This window comes from Varanus komodoensis, unplaced genomic scaffold (genome assembly GCF_004798865.1).
Source record: "Varanus komodoensis strain SLA01 unplaced genomic scaffold, ASM479886v1 scaffold6_2, whole genome shotgun sequence".
NCBI classification, from domain to species: domain Eukaryota; kingdom Metazoa; phylum Chordata; class Lepidosauria; order Squamata; family Varanidae; genus Varanus; species Varanus komodoensis.
Window position 1 is genome coordinate 16,585,446 of NW_025336346.1, and position 19,507 is coordinate 16,604,952.

Below are 19,507 nucleotides of genomic sequence, written 5' to 3' on the forward strand. Positions count from 1 at the left end.
AAGCAACCTGTGTTCTCCCTCACCATTTCTTTCATACATGGAGAGGTAGGTATGCTACTGAAATTACACTAGTAGTTTATGAAGTACAGTTCCATGATCTTTGCAGGCCACAGCAGCAGTCTCTCAAAGCTGAGCTGTGTTGAAATGCATCCCTAGGTAAGCTATCTGACTGTTACCTATCCTTGAGGTTATTCAAGTATAAATGGCAGATGTTAGAATATTAGTCTTCAGCATAGTACAGCCAGTATATATGATGTAAGAACTAACTAAAGGTAAAGGTTTCCCCTTGACATCAAGTCCAGTCATGCCTGACTCTGGGGGGGGGGGGGGTGCTCATCTCCGTTTCCTAGCCGAGGGAGCCAGCGTTTGTCCGCAGACAGTCTCTGTGGTCATGTGGCCAGCATGACTAAACACCAAAGAACTAAATAGGCATGTCTAATTCTTAAAGCTACCCTAAGTTGAGCATCCAGTGTCAAAGTTGTAAGAGTATGTCTATACTGGAGTGCCAAATAGAAGCATTAAGATTATAGCTAGCCTACTCCTAAGCTATTTATTTAGTTGGGTATTTTTACCCTGTCCAGTATGTTGCAAGTCTCTGGACGGCTAGAAACATTGAGTTATTTTGTAGCCATTAGTAAGAGTGAGCCTATGAAACTGGCATGTAGGCTCATTTATACTGCACATATGAATTTATTTACATATACAATACCCTCCAGGACATATGTATATGTCTGTATTAGTAGATTCCATTCAGATTTCCTTGTCCATAGAGATCGTATTCCTTATAGAGTATATATTCTTTCAATCTGTTTGGTAGTGGTAAAAAGGTCAAGAAGACAGGACAGCGTAGACGTAAACGTCCCAAGCATTTCCGGATTCTCAGGCGGCAAAGATGTTGCAAAGAACGGGTGTTGGCTGAAAATAAATGTGCCAATATTATGTATTCTGTCCATTTGTAAATCATTTTCAGACTTCCACTTTAGCCTTGCTGTCTGCGGGTGGGGAAGGGATATGCACCTTGAATATACCAACAAATACCAAGGATGCTGACGTGGTGAAAACCATTCCTGCAGCGCTCAGATACAACTTTATTGCCTTGGTATTATATATGCAGCATTGGACTCCTTCCCCACCACACGTGAGGTGGGGACAGGTTTCACTGCCTTGTATTCCTGGAACAGTATTTTCATACTGGCCTCTCCTCCCAAACCCTTGCACACCTCCTCCAAATCTCTCCCTAGGCAGTGTAAGAAAGTAACAGCAGAAATAAAGGTATTATTCCACGTAATGGTTTTCTGTGCTGCCAGTCAGTAACCTGTGCTTATTCTGTACTTTGCTTAAAAGAATACAGTGGTACCTCGGCTCATGAATGCCTTGGTTCATGACCAAATCGGGTCATGAACAAAAATTTCATGAAAATTTTGACTTGGGTCACGAACTCTGCATTGGGTGGTGACCAAGATCGCAGCCATCTCCCCTCCCCCCCCCCAAGTGGGGAGATGGCCACGATTGCAGTTGCGTTTGTGCGTGGACACGGGCACACTCCTGCAGGAAAGACGGGTGCAATCTCGGCCATCTCTCCCCTCCCCTGCAACCAGCACGATCATGGCCATCCCCCCCCACCCCGAGTGGATTTCTTTGAGAAGCACCACCCCAACATAACTGTAACGAACAGAGTGTTGAATCTGATGAACGAGAACGTGGTCTCTCATTTCCGGAGGGTTATGCAGCATGGAAAAAACAAGTGACTAGAGACAGATTTTTCACCAAAATTGACCCCAATATCCTTATGGAGGAGGACTCTCCCTCAGAACAATAACTTCCCCCACACCTAGGTTAGTGTTCTCCACTGTACTGTACAGTACTTTTTTGTTCTTTGTTATTTCATTGTTCTTTGTTACTTTGTTGTTCTTTGTCACTTTGTTTCACATTTTTCTGATAAAAAAAAAATAGTTACAGTACGGATTAACCTTATTTACATTGAACCTTATGGGGAAATGTGACTTGGGTCACAACCAATTTGGGTCACAACCAGACTTGTGGAACGGATTAAGTTCGTGAGCCAAGGTACCACTGTACTGATGTCAGAGAAAGGCTGACTTTATGATATTAATTTGGCAATCTGATGCAGCACATATAAAATCTCAGTTTGGATAATTTTGGCTGTTTCTGTACCCTGCAATTAAACAGTGAAAGCTTTATTATAAACTCTCTAGATTACTTCATAAAAAGGAATCCTGTGTGGCCCAAAATAAATGGTATTAAATATTGTGGCTTTTGAGTTTATCATACCCAAACTTGCTAGATCCTTTTAGCAATATCCAGTTGTCACTTTAATTCTAAGCTGCTTAATAGGATGCAATTGGTACTATGAAGACTCTAATGCACCATCTCACTCATCTTCAAAATTCACATTTCTACAGATTCATTTGATACTTACTCAAGATTGCATTGATTTCTGGCCATAGTTTTTGTTCTTTAAGAACACACAGAAGTTTAGAGCAGATTCTGATATGATCAACATAATCTAGCATGATGCGCACTACGTTCCCAGACAGGTGCTTTAACCAGGATAGAGTTATCACTTCACAGAACTGAAAGAGAAAACCAAGAGGCCATGAGACTAGCATTCAACATGACTCCAGCTTCTGCCGTCTGCTCCACAGAAGGGGCTGGCATGCTGCTTTTGAGTTCCCCACCCGATAGCTCATCCTATTCAGTAGCACTGCCTGACCTTCTGCATAGTATTTTCAGGAATCTGGAGAGGGTACTGTACGGAGGAGAAAGGGGGTAAACTGCTTTTGCCAGACCAGTTGTGCACAAATACGGCACTGGATCAGTGTGTAATTAAAGTTCCCTCAAGAATGAAGCCAGTAATGCCTCCACCAACCAGGTCAAACTAGCAAAGAAAAATTCCAGGAGCCTCCTAGATAATCTATTTAATGCAATCTAATGTAACCCTTTCCCTGTGCCCGCACTCCAATGCTGGTCTTCAAAACTGTGCATCTAGATGTGGGAATGAAATTTTAAGGACAGCTTGTGGGATTTGCAAGGGCAGCCCACCCTCTCCTCCCAATCATAAATATTTACCATTGTGTCTTTGATAACAGTTGAAGTCCAGCCTTCAAACAAGTACTGGGAATGCACGTCGTCTCCATGAAGACAGTCAAAGCAACGGTGAACATTGTACCCATAATTCAGCAACATCCTTAACATGACTTCATCCTTCAGTGTGTACTGCAGAGCTGACGGAAAATGTGTTGTGTTAACTCTGCAGAAGTAGTTCACGTTGGCCCCATGCCGAAGCAGAAGATTAATGAGCTCATAGTTGCCCATTCTCAAGGCCACCTGAAGACAGTTAACTGGGTCTTGGTTTGGGAGAGCTCCAGCTTCCAGGAGCAACTGAGCAGAGTTAATGTCACCATTAGAGACCGCAAAGTACAAGGCTGATTGCCTTTCATCGTCATAGCCTTTCCGAATTCTCTTATGCAACATAAAATTGGCATCAAAGCCAGATTTGAGAAGGAATTCAAGGCACTGAGGGTGTCCACCGGCTGCAGCTGAATGAATTGGACTGATCCCGCTTTCCTTAATGACACTGTAATCTGTCACAGGAACTAACATCTGTAAAGCCCTAGGGAGAAAGATAAAATACAAATATTCAACAACGTTCCAGTCATACTGGAGCAAATACGGAGCACATTCTCCCAAGTATGGCTAACCCAAAAGCACAAGAGCTGCTCTTAAAATATACTTCCCAAGAACCTGTAAAAGGAATGCCTGGGGGGGGGGCACCCCTGATTCTTCCCCCTTCAAAGCAGGAAGAAGCCCGAACGAACCCCTCAGCTTTGCAATTTTCACCAAGTCTAAACAAACACTGTTGTGGGCTGTTAACGCATTGCTGCTTTGTTACTTCGGGGTGCCTGGGAAAGGCAGTCACCAGCCAGCTCCTTGACTGTAGTGGTAAGCCTGTCTTCTACTCTTGCCCAGGGGCTCTCAGGGTTTTTTGACTTGGCCTTGCCTTATTTGGCTGCCTGGGTTCGGACAACACAATAATCAATGCTGTGTTTATTTTACCCTAGAATAAGCCATAGCTGGCTGAGCTGGTGTATAAGCCACCCTGTGGGAAGAGTGCTGAGCCACAATGGCTAATAAACAACTATGCCTTAAATGTGCTGTGCAAACCCAATCATAGAGTGGTTTCTCGCCCAAGTAAGTACAAGAATGGCTTTTTTAGGAAGAGTAATTAAATCCATTACCTGAAAATAAATATCACCTTTTCAAACACTTAAAACAAGTTTTGCAAGGGTCAGATTAAAGGTTTTCCATACCAAAGCTTCCACCAACTGTTGATTAGTGCCAAGCTGTGATTCGATGAGCAAATTTCATCTGCTCTCACCACAGGCTAGCTTGGGCATGCAGGTCTTTTCTGCATCCACTACCACACCCCCAAACAATCTTTCTCTGGGAAAACAAACTCCATCATCCTAGGTGCTACCTTTGCTGGAGCCGGGCTCTCACAGAAAGCACAGCTACTGGGGCCCTGCCTGTCCCTAGCGAAGCTTCTTCCCAAACAAGCAGCAGCTTCCACAACTTGGCAGATCGGTGTTTCCTGCAGAGAAAACACTTCCCCACACACTTTCCAGGGACACCTCAGCCAAAGTTGCACCACTTCCTAATCTCCGGTCTACAAGGAAAGGCTTCAGTCAGGCAAAGCCACTCCCAGAATGGCTGATAGCTGGCCTTGTGTAGCTATCCCTGTGTCCCATCTTTAACCGGCATTGCATGAAACCCCCAGGCATTTTGTGCCACCTGCTCTGGTGGCCGGGACTGGGCAACGCCCTTGTTTGGCTTTGTGTGTCTCTCGCATCCCCTGCTGGCAATCTTCCGGCATGCCCCAGATATGCTCTCTGGAAAAAACGCTCGGAGGCCGAGCCAGCGCCACTTGCTGGTTTACAAGTCTTCAAACAGGGTTAGGGTTAGGGAAGGCGTAGCAGAAAAGCATGCAAACTGGAGTGTGTGCTGCAAGCTCTGAGCACACCAATGCTTTTTGCTTTGGAAATGACACTGAGTAAATGGCAGGTATAGCTGGACCACAAACCAGGTCTCTGTCAGGTTTAACAAATGTGTGAACAGTACGCATGCATCTGCACAAAACGGAGCACGTTTCAGACAACTCGGCTCTAGAAGGTTTTGATTATTGCCCTGGGCAGTCAAAGAACCCCAGTGTGGGATTACATGAGACCAAAAATGATTCTAGGTCACTTATACATCAGTTTACATCAAACTTGCAGATAAATATGTAAAATACTCCCAGTTAGCCTGCTTCCTGCACAGCTATTATTGGGTTTGATTTGTATACCACCAAATAGCCAAATGTCTCTGGGCAGTGAACAATTTTAAAGAGGATCTGACTAGGATGGCCAGCCGCAAAAGAGATCGGGCTCCTGCACCACCACATTATAAACATTTCTATACCACCCTTGAGAAATTCTCTCTCAAGACAAAGCTTAAAACCATAAAATACAACCATATGCTGAAGCATAAGATAAAACCTTATGTCGAAAGCAGACTAAAACTGAACTAGGAACCAAGATAAAAGTGGGCAGCAGTGGAAAGTTCTGAAAATATTTTTAAACCTGAATGATAAAAAATCTGAGAAAATAAAGAGTCCTTCAGTTGGCAACAAAATTACCATCGTGCAGGCACCAGGCAAGCATCTCTGGAAGGTCATTCCAAAACTGAGGTGCCACCACTGAAAAGGCCCCCTCTATAGTAACAACCTGCCTCATCTTGCTCAGTGGGGTACCTAGAGAACAGCCAAGTGTCACTGCCACTTTGCAGAAGAGGGAACTTTAAGATATGCTTGTGGAAAGCCTCTCTTCTACACAGGTGTTAAAGATGCAGCAGGTGGGACCTCTGTGTTCTTTTGCTCTCAGTCATCCTAGATTTGATATGCTACTCACCTGAAGGACCCTGTTGACCCCCCCATGCATGTGACAAACAGCAAGGCTAACTAGATGTCTACACAAGCCTCCCCACCCCATCACATAAATTAAGTCAGCAGCATGTTCTAACTCACAACAAGTGTCCTTTATAAGCAGCTCTATGGATAGGAAGGTGACCTGAATGTTTTGGTACATTGGCATCAGCACCATACTCAAGCAGGAGAGAGACAGAATCTGGATTTCCTCCTCCAGCAGCTTCAAATAATATGGATGCATGATCAGATGCCTGGGAAAGGATGTTGGCTCCTAGGGGGAAAATAACCACAGGCATTTAATTCATATGCACAAATAATATTCTCAGGAGGTGAAAAATCTCAGTCTGAAAGTGAGTTCTTCAGCAAGAATTGTGGTAAAATGTTTGGATTTTTGTTACTGCAAGCTGGGGATATGGGACAAGTGTGGGAAAAAAGCAACAAGACAATCCTGAAGGAAAGCTTCTTGAGGCGAAAGAGGCTTCGCGCACCCTGCCCCTTTGCATGGCTCCCCCTGCTGCCCTCCTAGCAAACCTGCCTGACTTGTCCTGAACTGACACAGCACCGTCCATCCAGGATGTCACAGTTCAGAAGCCTGGAAAAGAGCAACTGTCCCATTTAATTGACAACTAGCCTCACCTTTGTCACAGCTTTGCAACTCAGGTGCCTTTAATGCACCTTTAAAATAACCTTACTTACCTACTATATGGACTATCCCGACCTGCTACTGCTGTCACGGCCTTTCAGCAAATATCTCCATGCTTGCTAGCAATTTACCCCATCGAATCTTTCTTCCCCTCCCAGCAAGTTAAAACCCACTTGACCAGCCAGTCGCAATCTCCACATCCAATTGCCATTGCAATTGAAGATAAAGTGCTGGCAAGCCATATCAAGATGACGCTTGAAGGTCACACACAATGCTGAAATCTGACTACCCACATTAACTTTCATTCCGGTATCTTAAGGGAAACCACATCACAGGGTGTGTACCTTTGGGACCCTTTCAAAACAGTGGCAGGTGCTGAGCTGGTAGTGTTTGTGAAGACAAAATGTAGCTTTATGTATTGGATAAACACACCGAATGTACCAGAGGGATCGTTTGCTTGGCCAACCATGTCTTGCCCACGTGCACACTTTAATCGTCGCTGCCCCCTCAGGGCTGCTGTGCGGACTACCAAAAGGTCCTTGCAAGTCCACAGGTGAGGTGGGCTTGCAAGGACTGACTGTACTGCATGCGTATTCCCAGGAGGAAGAGGGGCATCTTCAAGTATCCCATCGGCACTGCATGGAGCATTTCAGGTGGCTGTGTCCTTCTGCAAGAAGGCAGCCCAGGGTTATCAAGTCCTGCATTAGGCACCAGGAAGCGATTTCTGCACATAAGAGCAGTGCAGCCCAAGACCCTTCAAGCAACTTCTGGAAAATCATTAGGCCTAAGGGACACATTAAAAAGTCAAGGGATTGTATACAAATTCTCACCTTTGCGCAATAAAATTTCCAGAATTTCTGTATGCCCGTTCTGCGCTGCCAGCGCTAGAGGGGTGAGCTCATAGGAACTTCGTGGGTCTGGATCTGCTCTGGAGCAAAGAAGGAGTTCTACCATGTCTTTTAAGCCTAGCCTGGCTGCCTCATGTAAAGCTGTCCTCTTGTTGACACACTGCTGATTGATATTGGCACCAAACTGGATCAGCAAGGAAGCAATTTCATATGAGCCGTGTTTAATTGCTGTAAAATATTGGATTGGAAAGAGCAATATTAATCTGGAAGAGAACTGAATTTAAAAGCTTCTGTTTCCTGTGAAACTATGTTAGGATTTTTTTTTAAAAAAACCTCTACAAAGCTGGAACATGCTATTTATATATCACAGTAAAGGTCACATAGCACTGTGAGGAGCTAAACTTAGAGCCAAACTTTAAAAAAATCCTAGTTAAAAAAAAAACACCTGAAGCACAGATGCAGGTCACAGGATCTTGCTACTGTTTCAGGACTTTCCAGAAGCTGAAGCAGCTCCCTTGCATGGCCAAGCTTGTTGTCCCTTTAAACAGCGAGGGGGAAAATACCTTATCAAGGAGGAGCATCGCATGCCACTTGATCATAGCCGGGAATGGCCCAGTGATCAGCAGACTAGTTGGCTCTGCTTTTGGAGGCAGAATTTTCAGCACTTAAACACTGAGCCTCCATCTGGAGTGGCAACTAAAGAGGCTAGATCTGAGCACAGTCTCATGCGGTTATTTTTCCTTTAGAGAGTTGCTGTGCTCTCCAGTTTCTTCAGAAACCATCAAGATTTTCTGAGGCAAGCACTGGACTTTCTCCCCAGGGAACCTTACTCCATGAGGAGCTGCTGTAGCAGAAGGAAAGGCGCCTCAAAGTAAGTGGAACCCAACACAACTGTCCACTATCCCATTTGGCACAGGAACATGGCAGCTAGCCAAGAAAAGGCGATGAAGCACTCATAGGGTAGAGATGAGGGCAGACTGAGATACACTGACTTGGGTTCAGGTGACATGATAACCCACACTCAGGGGCTGCAATGGATTGAGTACTGGTTGTTTTTGAAATGTGGATTATTGTGTTGCCTGAACCCGGTTTCATGCAGAAGCCATGCTTTGTTAACCACAAGCAACCCAGGAAGAGAAACATGGTTTGTTGTTAGGCTGTGAGTGGCTTGCTCACAGTCAACAAACTATGGTTTGATATTACAGCTAGGTTCAGAAATGATAACTCATGCTTCAATACTCAATCCAAACTCAACCCTTGTGTTCTCTGAACCCAGTTTTCTTTCCTCCCTCTTGAGGCTGGACTGGGACAATCATAGGGTCAGGTTTGGCTCCTGTGGCTGAAGTTCTGCATTGCTGCCTTGGTCTTTTATCCTTATCAAACTTATCTGAATGAAGATCCCACTGATGTCAACATGGCTCCATAATAAGTGTTTGGAATCATAATGTCAAATGTCATTTCACAGCATTTCTAGTGTACCAGGGCCAGCTCACCCATGTCCCAGCAATGGATTCTGAAGTATTTACCTCCACCATTCCAAGCCTGAAGAGGCAGTATTGCTGGGGCAAGCAAAGCAGGGCAGAAACAGGCAATGGCACTAGGAGGGACGGGCATCAGAAAAGGGGAGGCAGGCAAGGGCCACATGGAAGAGCACAGGCAAGTTGGGTCAAACACGGCTCTGCCATTTGAGCAGCACTGTAATTGGTGATTGATTCCCAAGTCTTGTATAGAAAGAAAATATTTGATCTGCCTAAGCTATTTTAATGTAACCACAGCATTAAAATGATCCCAAATAAACTGCATAATTACAATTTACCAGTAATTAAAGCGGAGTCGCCTTCCTCATTCCTAACATCAGGATTAAAGCCATTGAGGAGCAGAAAATATACATTTTTCATAAGGCATCTGTCCACTGCTATAAACAGAGGAGTTTCTCCCTTCAGGTTTGTCTGTTGCCACGCACTGGAGTGTGAAGCTGAAAGACAGTCATGAGATAATGGACAAGTTTTCAAACACCGAGTTAGCACGCGAAGCAAGCATGAGAAAAACCCTTGGAGCCCACAGACAGTGCTACCTTGCAGTGTGATTTCCAGAATATTCTTGTCAGGTTGTGATGCCGCTTCATGTAAAGGAAGGCTGCCTTGTTCATCTGTCTCCAGAAAAGCAGTGCTATGCCTCGTCAATTCCATCAGAGCCTCTCTTTTGCCTGTTCAGTGTGTGAATGGTCAGAACACACGTTGCAAAGCATATTTATGCTACGTAATTCCAAAAATAGCTCGGAGCATTGTTATCCCTAATGAACATTTGTCAAAATAACAAAAAGGCTAGTTCACACATGCATGCCCATCACCTGGTAGCTTATTATGCATTAATTAATCTGGCTATTTAAGTGCCTGTGGGTACACACAACCATCATGTATAATAAGCTGTGCTGGCTGAGCATGTTGTCAAAACCCAGTGCTTTTCCCACAGGGTGATTTATAAGTCACCCCAACTAGCCATGGTTTGTTGTAGGGTATAAAAACCTTTCATGGCTTATTGCAGTGTCTGAGAACAGACAATAAACTAAGCCACAGGCAGGTCAAGTTGCTGGGAATATCTTGGTTCCCTTGCAGTGTCTCCTGGGATTCTGAGGGAGGACTGAGTGAGGAGAAAAAGAGAAGAGGCGGTACACGACCCCTGCAGTACCTGGTCATCTGTCAGGCACTGAAGAATTTTAACCAAAGTGCATGGTCAAAATTTCCAAGGGGTTTAATGAGTTGTCTGAACCCAGTCTGTGGGACATAAAGAAAACAAAACACCCCTCGCATTCTAAAAGCCCAAACAATCCCCCAAGGAAACCAAAACAGATACTTAACTGTCCGAATGGCACTGATTATCTTCCTATGATTGGTACTTGTCGAAAAATTGAAGCTGCAAAGAGAATCATCATCATCCTATTACATTTAAATCCAGGGTGAAATAATGAAATGAAGGTGAAGGAAAAGGCCATTTATTAAGATTCACATCTAGTATGCAACTATGGTACGGGTAAGGGACAATCTATGCATACTCACTAAACCCTTCTAGGGCATTCCAAGATTGAACAGATGGATTATCACTTGCCCTTTTAAATGTTTCACTCTAAAAATAAAATTTAAATACTCACCCAAAGAAAGGTAGCACTTTCTTGCAATCACTCCAGATAGATCGCATTTTTGCTTTTTGCCATCTAGAGGCGTTTTATTCTGGCTTAGTTTATCCAAGGAAATTTTGTATTTGGGTGGTCCTGGTCTTTATCCATTTGGAAGCAAAATGGGGGCACCAAAAACAGGCTATGATTTCTGCAACGCTGTGCAATCCCCAAGTACACACGTATGTTTGCAGATTAAGACCCCACCAAAGAGTCTGATCCTAACCCAAGCTCAGTGCCGTCCAGAACCTAATAACACTGAAAGCTACTGACGCTCAGAATCCAAAAAATGAGGCAATGAGCTGGAAGGGGAATTGTCCTGCCTCAGGATGCCTCCTTAACCGGCATCCTTTCTTGGAGCAAGGGATTAGGCCCAGGAGGATGCATACCTGCATTCCCTCTCTCTAAGCAGGGGTTTTATTATGGGGAAACACTTTCTTTTTCTAACTCGCTACACATCCCACTCCCAAATAATGAAGTGCTCAGGTTTGAGGTTGGCAGTCACTTCTAAGTCTGGACCCTTCTTGCTTCCACAGGCAGAGATTTCAGGAAGGTAGGAATGAAAAAAGCTGTTCTTCATCCTCCTTCAATCCATGCTACAACTTTCCTGCTCAGACTGGATGGTGCCCTGAACAAGACTCCTTGTGTTAGAGCAGAGCAGGCAGGCATTTCCAAATGTGAACCCTTTACCACTGAGTGTAGAACCTCTGGCCCAAGCTGACGCCACCTCTGTGGGTTCTGCCACCTTGCTGCTGCAAACCTCACCTCTTCCAACAGCTTTGCCCCTGCTGGAAGTTGCAGGGGGGTGGGGAGACAGAGAAGTGAACCTCGCTATGATCTCCAGTCACAGACTGAAAGTACAGAAAGGATTCCCCTGTGCTACAGAGTTGGGAGCCATAGGACTGCAACTTAGTGAATTCAGGAAGAACATAATTGCTGATTTGTACCCTGATAGTCTAGGTTGGCCAATTCCCTCTACAGCATTGAATAACATTTAAATATTAATCAGCAGTAATTAGCTGTGTTGTAAATATAATGGGAAGGAGAGGAACTGGGTATTAACTAGGAAATAGACAGACAGATATAAAAAAAAATATAGGCTGGATTCACTGTTGTAGGTATTAGAGTTTTCTGAAATAAAGTTAGTTGGGTGGCTCTGTCAAGGAGTCCAGGATTATCACATTACTTAAATAATTTGATTTACTTTCAAGTAAATATGTTTCTGCTCAACTTTCCTACCAGCACAAAATACGTGTTTGAAAAAGTACAGAGAACTATCCCACTCCCACAAAAAACAAAAACAAAAATCCAAGAAAAGTATGTTGTGACCAGATGATGGCAATATTTTCCTAGACTATGAAGAATGAGAAAAGTCACTCAGAGAGCCTATTAAAGGAACGGGTGACAATTTTTAGGCATGCAATTTCTCATTTTCTCAGGGCCTGCCAAATAGTCATTCTACAGTTATTAATAATTTCTGTCTTGTTGGGGGAGCAGCTTCATTTTCCACAGAAAATAGGTAACACAGATTACTAAAAAAATGTCCCAGGAAAGAGACAAAAGAAAATGCTGAGCAAAACCAAGAAAGTTATGCCCCTCTCCCTTTTGAAAACTCTACATGAGTAACTGGAGTTGTTTTCCCACCAGTCTATGTCTCAATTCACCTTTAGTTTGCTCATTTTTGATCAAGTATTTTCATTCTTACTTTTTATTAACATGATGCAGCCACAACTGCACCTAAAAAAATTCCCTGATGTATTCGGAATTCAACATCCAAAAGTATTAGAATATACTTCATCATTGTACCTTATCATAAAGTCCCACAGTGGGGGATTTTACACCCAAAATTCTATGTGAAAAACTGGAAACACAATTATGACATCTGCTGGAGTTTTTTTGCTTTTGCTCATTTTTTCCTGGATGCAAGACGAAAGTTAAAACAAAGAGACACAACCTGGCAAAAGCTAAATGCTTTCTAGTTCCATTGATTTCAATTGAAGAACTTAATCTATAAAATAATCTGAAGGCACAAGGCAGTTCTGCAGCTAAAGACAAGCTGGAGTGGTTCTGTAAAGGGCCCACACAGGGACCTACCTCAGCTCTGTAGATTCACCTTCTTTTTCCTTGGAGGAGCAATAGGATATGCCTGTTTAATAATTTGATTGATTTTGCAGTGTTTCACTTTCACTCAATACATTATAATCCTCTACCTGGCTACAGCATATTTCTGCATAACAATTCAATATTAGCATGGATAAAAATCACATGCATATAAAAATATTCTGTGAATAGGCACAGGGCTGCACCTTAAAAGGTCACTGCCAGTGGCATTTCCTGTTCCTCAGCATGCATCCCAAGTAAGCTTAAGGGGGTTCAGGGCACAGAACTGGAGAATGCAGGGTGGGGCAGGGTTGTAGGAAAAAAGGAAGGAAAGGAAACCCCCGTTTCACTGCTGGAGGTCTGCTTGTGTAAGGTAGGGTTTAGCCCATAGCCTTCTGTGCCAGTCACTCCATAGCTGCTACTATGAACAGTATCCAGAGCACTTCTGTCATTTGTTTTTTAACCTAGCACACAACCTAAAATTGTCTTCTTCTTCATTCATATAAGAGCTGTCAAGTTTCTCTTTACTTTTGCTTTCCACTGTTGAGAAACCTGAACAATTTGCTTAAGGATAGAAATGGTTCTGATGGTAACAGTTAGATTTTATATTTTTTTAAATAGAACAACCACTTTTCCCTTCTTTTGGGGATCTGTTGGGAGAGTCTTGGGTACACCTCATACTGATTCAGTACTTGGCAGAGCCTCATTTGAATGTCTACCCCGTGCCCCCACTTTCCATCTTAAGACAACAGTCTGATACAGACTTTGTGGCTTGCAGATCATCTGCTTTTCCCCTTCCCTGACCACCTTTTATTTTGCTTTAACATCTTTAACAATGAAGAGTTGTCTAGGACCCAAAAGCTTGCACTGTATTTTGTGACTGTCGGCTTGGCCAAATAAAAAGTATTATTACATGGAAATGGACGCTGCAGTTTTCCTTTTGGCCAACATGACCTCTTTTGCCTATACATACCTGCCTTTCTCTGCTGTAGCCACAGCCGTGCTTTTATGGATTTCCTGCAAACTCTGTTGAATGACATGCTGAGTAGGAATGTCATCATCAACATCTTCATCATATGTATTTGTAGTATTATACATGTTAAAAGCACATGTCTTCGATCTCTCAGCCAAGCAAGGTTAAGTAGTTGTTCTATGTTGTCCACTTCTTAGGTTTCTTCTACTTTTGCTTAAACATGAGTAGCTATATACATGGAAAGAAAGATATGCAATGATAAACTAACCTGTTTAATTGCATTTCTCTTCTCATTTGCTAAGAAACAATGTATTGTAAGCAGCCTAGAAAGGGCTTGGCAGCCTATAAATACAAGTATAAATGAATAAATAAATAGACACAGAACTCTTAAACGACACATTTCAATCAATCTATTTTTGAGCATCAACATGAGATTTTTCGCTTGACAGGAAAAAGGCCCTCTGGCCATACTAGTCTCACATCAGGCATGATGGTGAGAAAAAGCTGGTGCTTCTGTCTAGGCTTTTGCTTAATTATGGCTACTGGTGACACACAGCTGTACGACTCGATTCTAATGCCTAAGTTTCCCTTTGTCACACCAGACTTTGGTATCCTTGCTTAATGGACTAAACTGCTGGTCCATTCAATAAAGTAATTACTGATGCAGCTGAGAACATCAGAGGCAGACATGGTGTTCATATTCAATGACATATGTATAATATGCCTGAAGTGGTTCCAATCCTAATTTTCAAATACTGCAGACAGGGTGGTCAGGAGATCCATTATGTAACATTCTATTTTGAGCTGTTGGTGTATGTATAACTAGCACACTGACATCTGGAAGAGCGGACCCAAGACCAAAGCAACTGGTTACAGTCGGGTCCCATCACAATTTCATGAAAGAAGTTGCTTAAGCTAAACAGTTGTGCACACAGACAAATGAACACTGGCTTGGGACATGTTCCTGCTGAGGCACCTTCACAGAAATTGCTCCCCATTTTACACCATGACATGAGCATTTTCACACTGTGAACATTTAGTCAACAGGCCAATTGAAAATAAAAGTAATACAAGTTTTAATCTGCACATTCCAATTCTTTGTAATACAATCACATAAAACTGCCAGGACCGTAAAAGCTTATTAGTCAAAAACCTCAGAAACTCTATAAAGACTAACCCAGGAAAGAAGGCAATATGAACAGAATAGCACCTGATTTCAGCATTGTGGCAATATCACTGGCTACATGACTTCCTGATATATCAAAATCTATCGCAGAGAGTTATTGCTACAACAATATAGAAACTGAACCAAAGAAAACTTAAGGAAGACATTATACAATCCTGGAAGTTATGCCAAACCAAACAAATTAATTTTGTATAAACAATATAGAATTAATGAGAGAAACAGTAGCATATATCTTGCCTGTGGATCCACGTAGAGTTAGTTGATTCAGTGGAGGAGAAAGACTTTGTTCGTGTCAATATCTTGAGTTTAACTGCATTAAACATCAAAACTTATATCTAAAATCAAATTGTGTAAAAATAGTAAAGTTGTAAAACTGATTAAAATGAAAATTTGGTGGAATGGAAGATTACTATGTAAGAAACTTGAAATACATATTTATGCTGCTTCAACAAGCATTTAATGTGATTTCTTAAGGATTTGCACTTTGCATATATTTATCTTGCAGTATAGCATTAAAAAGGGCACATCAACAAGGAATGAAATAGATTATATGTGAGACTTACATTTATTAATGGCAAAAGTCCTCTGAATCTGGCTTGGGATCTGGATTGTCCCAGTTTCTTTTGGTTTAAAGATTTTAATAAGCAAATTACCGAATGGATAAATTACTGGTCAGAGAAGTTAAACAAGCTAATATAAGCTTAAACCTCCCCTCCCCCTCCCATGCTCTTCCTTCCCACTGACCTATTCCCCCACTGGCCTTTAATCAGCCTATATAACCTGTGCAGGTAGCACATTAATTCGGTAATTTCCATTTTTAAATGCAACATCAGAATTTCAGAATAAAACTGGTAAGAATTTAACCCATAAATAAAATGAAATAACCAAGAGCTGCAGAGAAAATGGAATTTTTTACTTATTGATAGATGAGCACTGACATCTGCAGTAGAGATCCGATTCCTTGTAGAAAGTATTAGCTTTGCTCTGCAAATTGCAAATACTAAATTTTATTACTATTCAGTCCCTCTCATATATTGAAAAAATAGCTCTAGAACTTTTCCCATAAATACAAACAACTTAAATATTTGAAAAAGTGTTACAAGCATTTTAAAATTAAGTAGATTATAGACAGTTTGAAACAGAAGATTTACCCATTCATCAAACTTTTTCTTTACACCGATATATAAAATTAGGACAACATGAAAAGAAGTACATACATTTATAACTGTTGCAACAAGGTTTAACAATATGCCAATACATACATACTTTTAACATTTTTATTCTTGCTTTTGGGAACAGCTTACAAAGTTAAACCTTTACAGAAATTATGTTAAAAGACAACAGTATACATTCTCCTCACCTTTCTTCTATATTTGAAACAGAGAAGAACTCACACTCTAAGCAAGTGAAAACTAAGTATGACGTTTGATGTATTGAAAAATGATCTTTTGCTTCTTGCATAGTCCATATCCATTAATAACTTACTATAAATATCTGACCATAAGACACGCTGTCTTGCCCACAAGTTTCTTAACAGTATTCAGAGGTATGAGCCTCAGTCAAAAAAGATCAAAAGGCCAGACATTTTAATCATAATATTCCAGCTACAATTAAGGGAGAGAAAATAGATTTATGAATGGTACTTGCTCAGAAAAATCCTAACTGCATGGACATGAAATCAAAGCAGCTCTCAACAGATAACATATTTAAAGTTGAGAAGCTATTTTGTATCGGACAACAAAACAGAAGCTATTTTGAGAAGCTATTTTGTATTGGACAACAAAAGTAGTCAACAAATTTGTCTACCTTTTATAAACTTGGGAAATGGACAATTTAAAATATTTTAAGTCTGACTGATTTTTAATGGAAAAGGGATAAGAATATCCTTAGTTCTTATTGAAATCAGTACTACTTAAATAAACATTGATTGGATTGCATTGCAATAACCAAATCCAGCATTAATTTTGAAAAAGAAAGTTAATGTGCTAACTTATGTATCCATTTTTCCAAGGATCTGTACTTGAGTGGGCATAAACAACTCTGTGCTAGGATAATGCTACGTCATGCTATCATCCTTTACCTTAAAAAACCCTCTTCATTGTTTTACCAACCCTTTTCAGAGGAACAATACTTAGCTAAATTATCTTCACAATTCTTCTAACTTCAGTTTCTCCCAGTGCCTCAAGTTACCAACTGGTGACAAAGCACTGATTGTGCTCATAGCTGGTGACCATCTTCTAGGATATTGAGCACAACTGGAGGGATTATCTTGCCTAAAGGTATTTTGGCCATGATAGGGCCTGTTACACAAGCATAGGTCATGTGCCTAACATTCCAAGTCATGCACACTAATCAGTCCCTATGAGATGCTTCTCAATTTCTGTTTGTGCAGTAAAACTTCCATGTGAATTATGCTGTATGTAGTGAGAACACTGAACTATTTATGCTATCACAACAGCACTTTCTACAGTATGATCTCAGAAATATCAGATCTTGCACTCTGTTGTTTTTTAGTCCAGATAAAATTTCAACAGACGTAAGTTCTACTGATTTCAATGGATTTCTATTAATTTAAATAAATGTCAGTAAGACTAACTTTAACTAGGCAAGAACAGTAACATTTCTCCAGAAACAGATATGATCATAATGTATGGAAGATATTGTGCCAATAAAAAGTTCAAAAAGAACTTTTTCCATATAAAATGTTGAAAGACTACCAGATTTGATTAAAATCATATGAAGCCTGAGAATTCTGTTTGTGTTACACAGCGGAACTCACAGTAAAACAAATACAGAGCATTTGTTAGGCTCTGTAAGCACAATTGTTTTCACTAATGTTAAACTGCTTGGAGGGCCCTCAGGCCAATTTGGCAGAAAATAAGTAAGTCAATAAATAAATTAACTAACGAACTGCACATTTAAAACAAATAGAATTCAGAAGTGCTTAGTTTGGGCTATACAGTGTCTATACCTGTCACTTAAACCACTGTTACTTTCTTTATTGAAAATTATTTTAATAATGTAGTGGGTCATACATTTCTGTTTCAAATTGTGTTATAATGCAGGGTTGGATCCAGAGTTTGTACCCAGTAGCAGGAACTTTCTGAGCAGAGTTATGCTCAGGAGTTTCTGGCCTGCGGACCAGGTGATGGAGAGGGTTTTTACTAGTCTCCCCACTCCCCCTGAAGCTACCTCCCAAATCCCTTTCCCTCCCTTTCCATACCTTCCAGATTGTATTTTGGGAGGCACAGAAAAGTGCAGGGAGGAATGTGAACACTGTCACTTCTCCTGTTCCACCAGAGGAAATACTCTACTGGATCAAAAGCTTTCTGAGGATGAATGAATCCCTTCTATTTACAGAAGGCAAGATCTAGGTCCAAGCCATTAATTGTGTATCTTAAATGCTGAGCGAAAGAAACAGCAGGAGGAATATTATCCTTCAACAACTTCAGAATGTTTGATTATACATTAAGCCATACTGCATACTAACAAATAACATTCATATTAAAAGAGTAAAAATACATTAATATTTTATATAGACATGACTATTTAATCATTAATTCAAATTATCACTAATTTAGAAGTCCAAATTATCAAAACATGTCCATAAAGAAACTTAAGGAAAGAATGCATATTTGAAAAAATACAAGTTATAGTCTTCTCATATTTGATCTTGAGTTCTACAAAATTAGTCATCCAGTTGGCAAAGCAAAGCGACCCCTCGCTTAATCCAGTGCTGGACCGGTTTATCAGTTAATAGCATTAATGCAATGACAAAGTTAGTAGAATGTCCAGTTGTTGAAAGGGTTCCTTTACGCTCACTTGTCTTGTAGAGTGGACATACATAGGCATTTGATTTCTTTATGTCTGATTTTTTTGCTTCAAGGAAAGAAGAGTAAATATGATGCTGTCAGTTAAAAACATTGTGAATATTGTACTGCGTGATGCTTTTATTCAGTGGAGTCAAATGAATCAAAACTCACTATTTAATTCTATTTAAACCACAACTTATATACTACATTGTAACACAGAAGAGTCAGTTTGATCAAGAACCAGAAGAAACACCCCAACAGGATGCATTTGTGGCTGAATTGCACTTATTTATAGTTCTCAGGTTAGAGAGTAAATGTTTGAACTTACATGAACAAATATCGGGGAGGAAATTGTAGCAGTCTTGATGTGCCAGATTTGAAGATATTGGAAGGTAGCTTTTTACATCACTCATGCATTATATACGCATATACAATCTTTCAACTCAGTATGTTCTCAAGATGGTTAACAACAATTAGAGAATAAAATCAAATGATACCTCAACATCTCTGTTGGTTAATTCTGGTCTGAGTGATACTTAGGAGTATACCCACTGAAATCTGTCTAAACTTAGTCATAATTAAGTTAGTCACAATAACTAACTAAATAGCAACTCACCACTACTATCAAATTATTGGATCCTAAAGAAATGAGTGGGATCATATGGAAGAAGATGAACCTTCATGTATGCTAGTCTCAAGCTGTTTATATAGCATTACAAAAAAGGCAGCCCCCTGAATTGTGCCAAGAAACAAACTAAGAGTCAGTTTGCTCTTCTGCATATTTTAACAA

The 19,507-nt window shown here is 41.0% G+C and overlaps 2 protein-coding genes across 3 annotated transcripts in view; both read right to left on the reverse strand.

The window, feature by feature from the left end:
• Positions 1–343: 343 nt before the first annotated feature.
• Positions 344–17,908, reverse strand: ASB14 (ankyrin repeat and SOCS box containing 14). 2 transcript variants are annotated; one of them, XM_044451208.1, is made up of 9 exons: positions 13,720–17,908; positions 10,332–10,387; positions 9,549–9,680; positions 9,291–9,449; positions 7,457–7,702; positions 6,083–6,254; positions 3,091–3,634; positions 2,441–2,594; positions 344–915 (listed from the first exon to the last, which is right to left on the reverse strand). In XM_044451208.1, the coding sequence occupies exons 1-9, from the start codon at positions 13,842–13,844 to the stop codon at positions 737–739; spliced, it is 1,767 nt and encodes a 588-aa protein (XP_044307143.1). In that variant the 5' UTR covers positions 13,845–17,908; the 3' UTR covers positions 344–736. The 2 variants fall into 2 exon arrangements, with proteins under 2 accessions (XP_044307143.1, XP_044307142.1); XM_044451207.1 differs by having other exon boundaries at positions 9,291–9,680; positions 13,720–13,947; positions 15,143–17,907.
• Positions 16,169–19,507, reverse strand: part of DNAH12 (dynein axonemal heavy chain 12) — a 113,017-nt gene continuing 109,678 nt past the window's right edge. Inside the window, exon 71 of the mRNA XM_044451206.1 lies at positions 16,169–18,784. Within this exon, the coding sequence (XP_044307141.1) occupies positions 18,594–18,784 (191 nt within the window). The 3' untranslated portion in view covers positions 16,169–18,593. The remainder of the gene's footprint in view (positions 18,785–19,507) is intronic.

Coding starts and splice junctions, on each gene's coding strand:
- ASB14 (XM_044451207.1), bottom strand. CDS start 13,844: ATGTATAATACTACAAATACATATGATGAAGATGTTGATGATGACATT. Junction 10,388..13,719: donor GCTACAGCAGAGAAAGGCAG/GTATGTATAGGC, acceptor TTCTCTTTGCAG/CTTCAATTTTTCGACAAGTA. Junction 3,635..6,082: donor GCTTATAAAGGACACTTGTT/GTGAGTTAGAAC, acceptor CTTTCTCCCTAG/GGCTTTACAGATGTTAGTTC.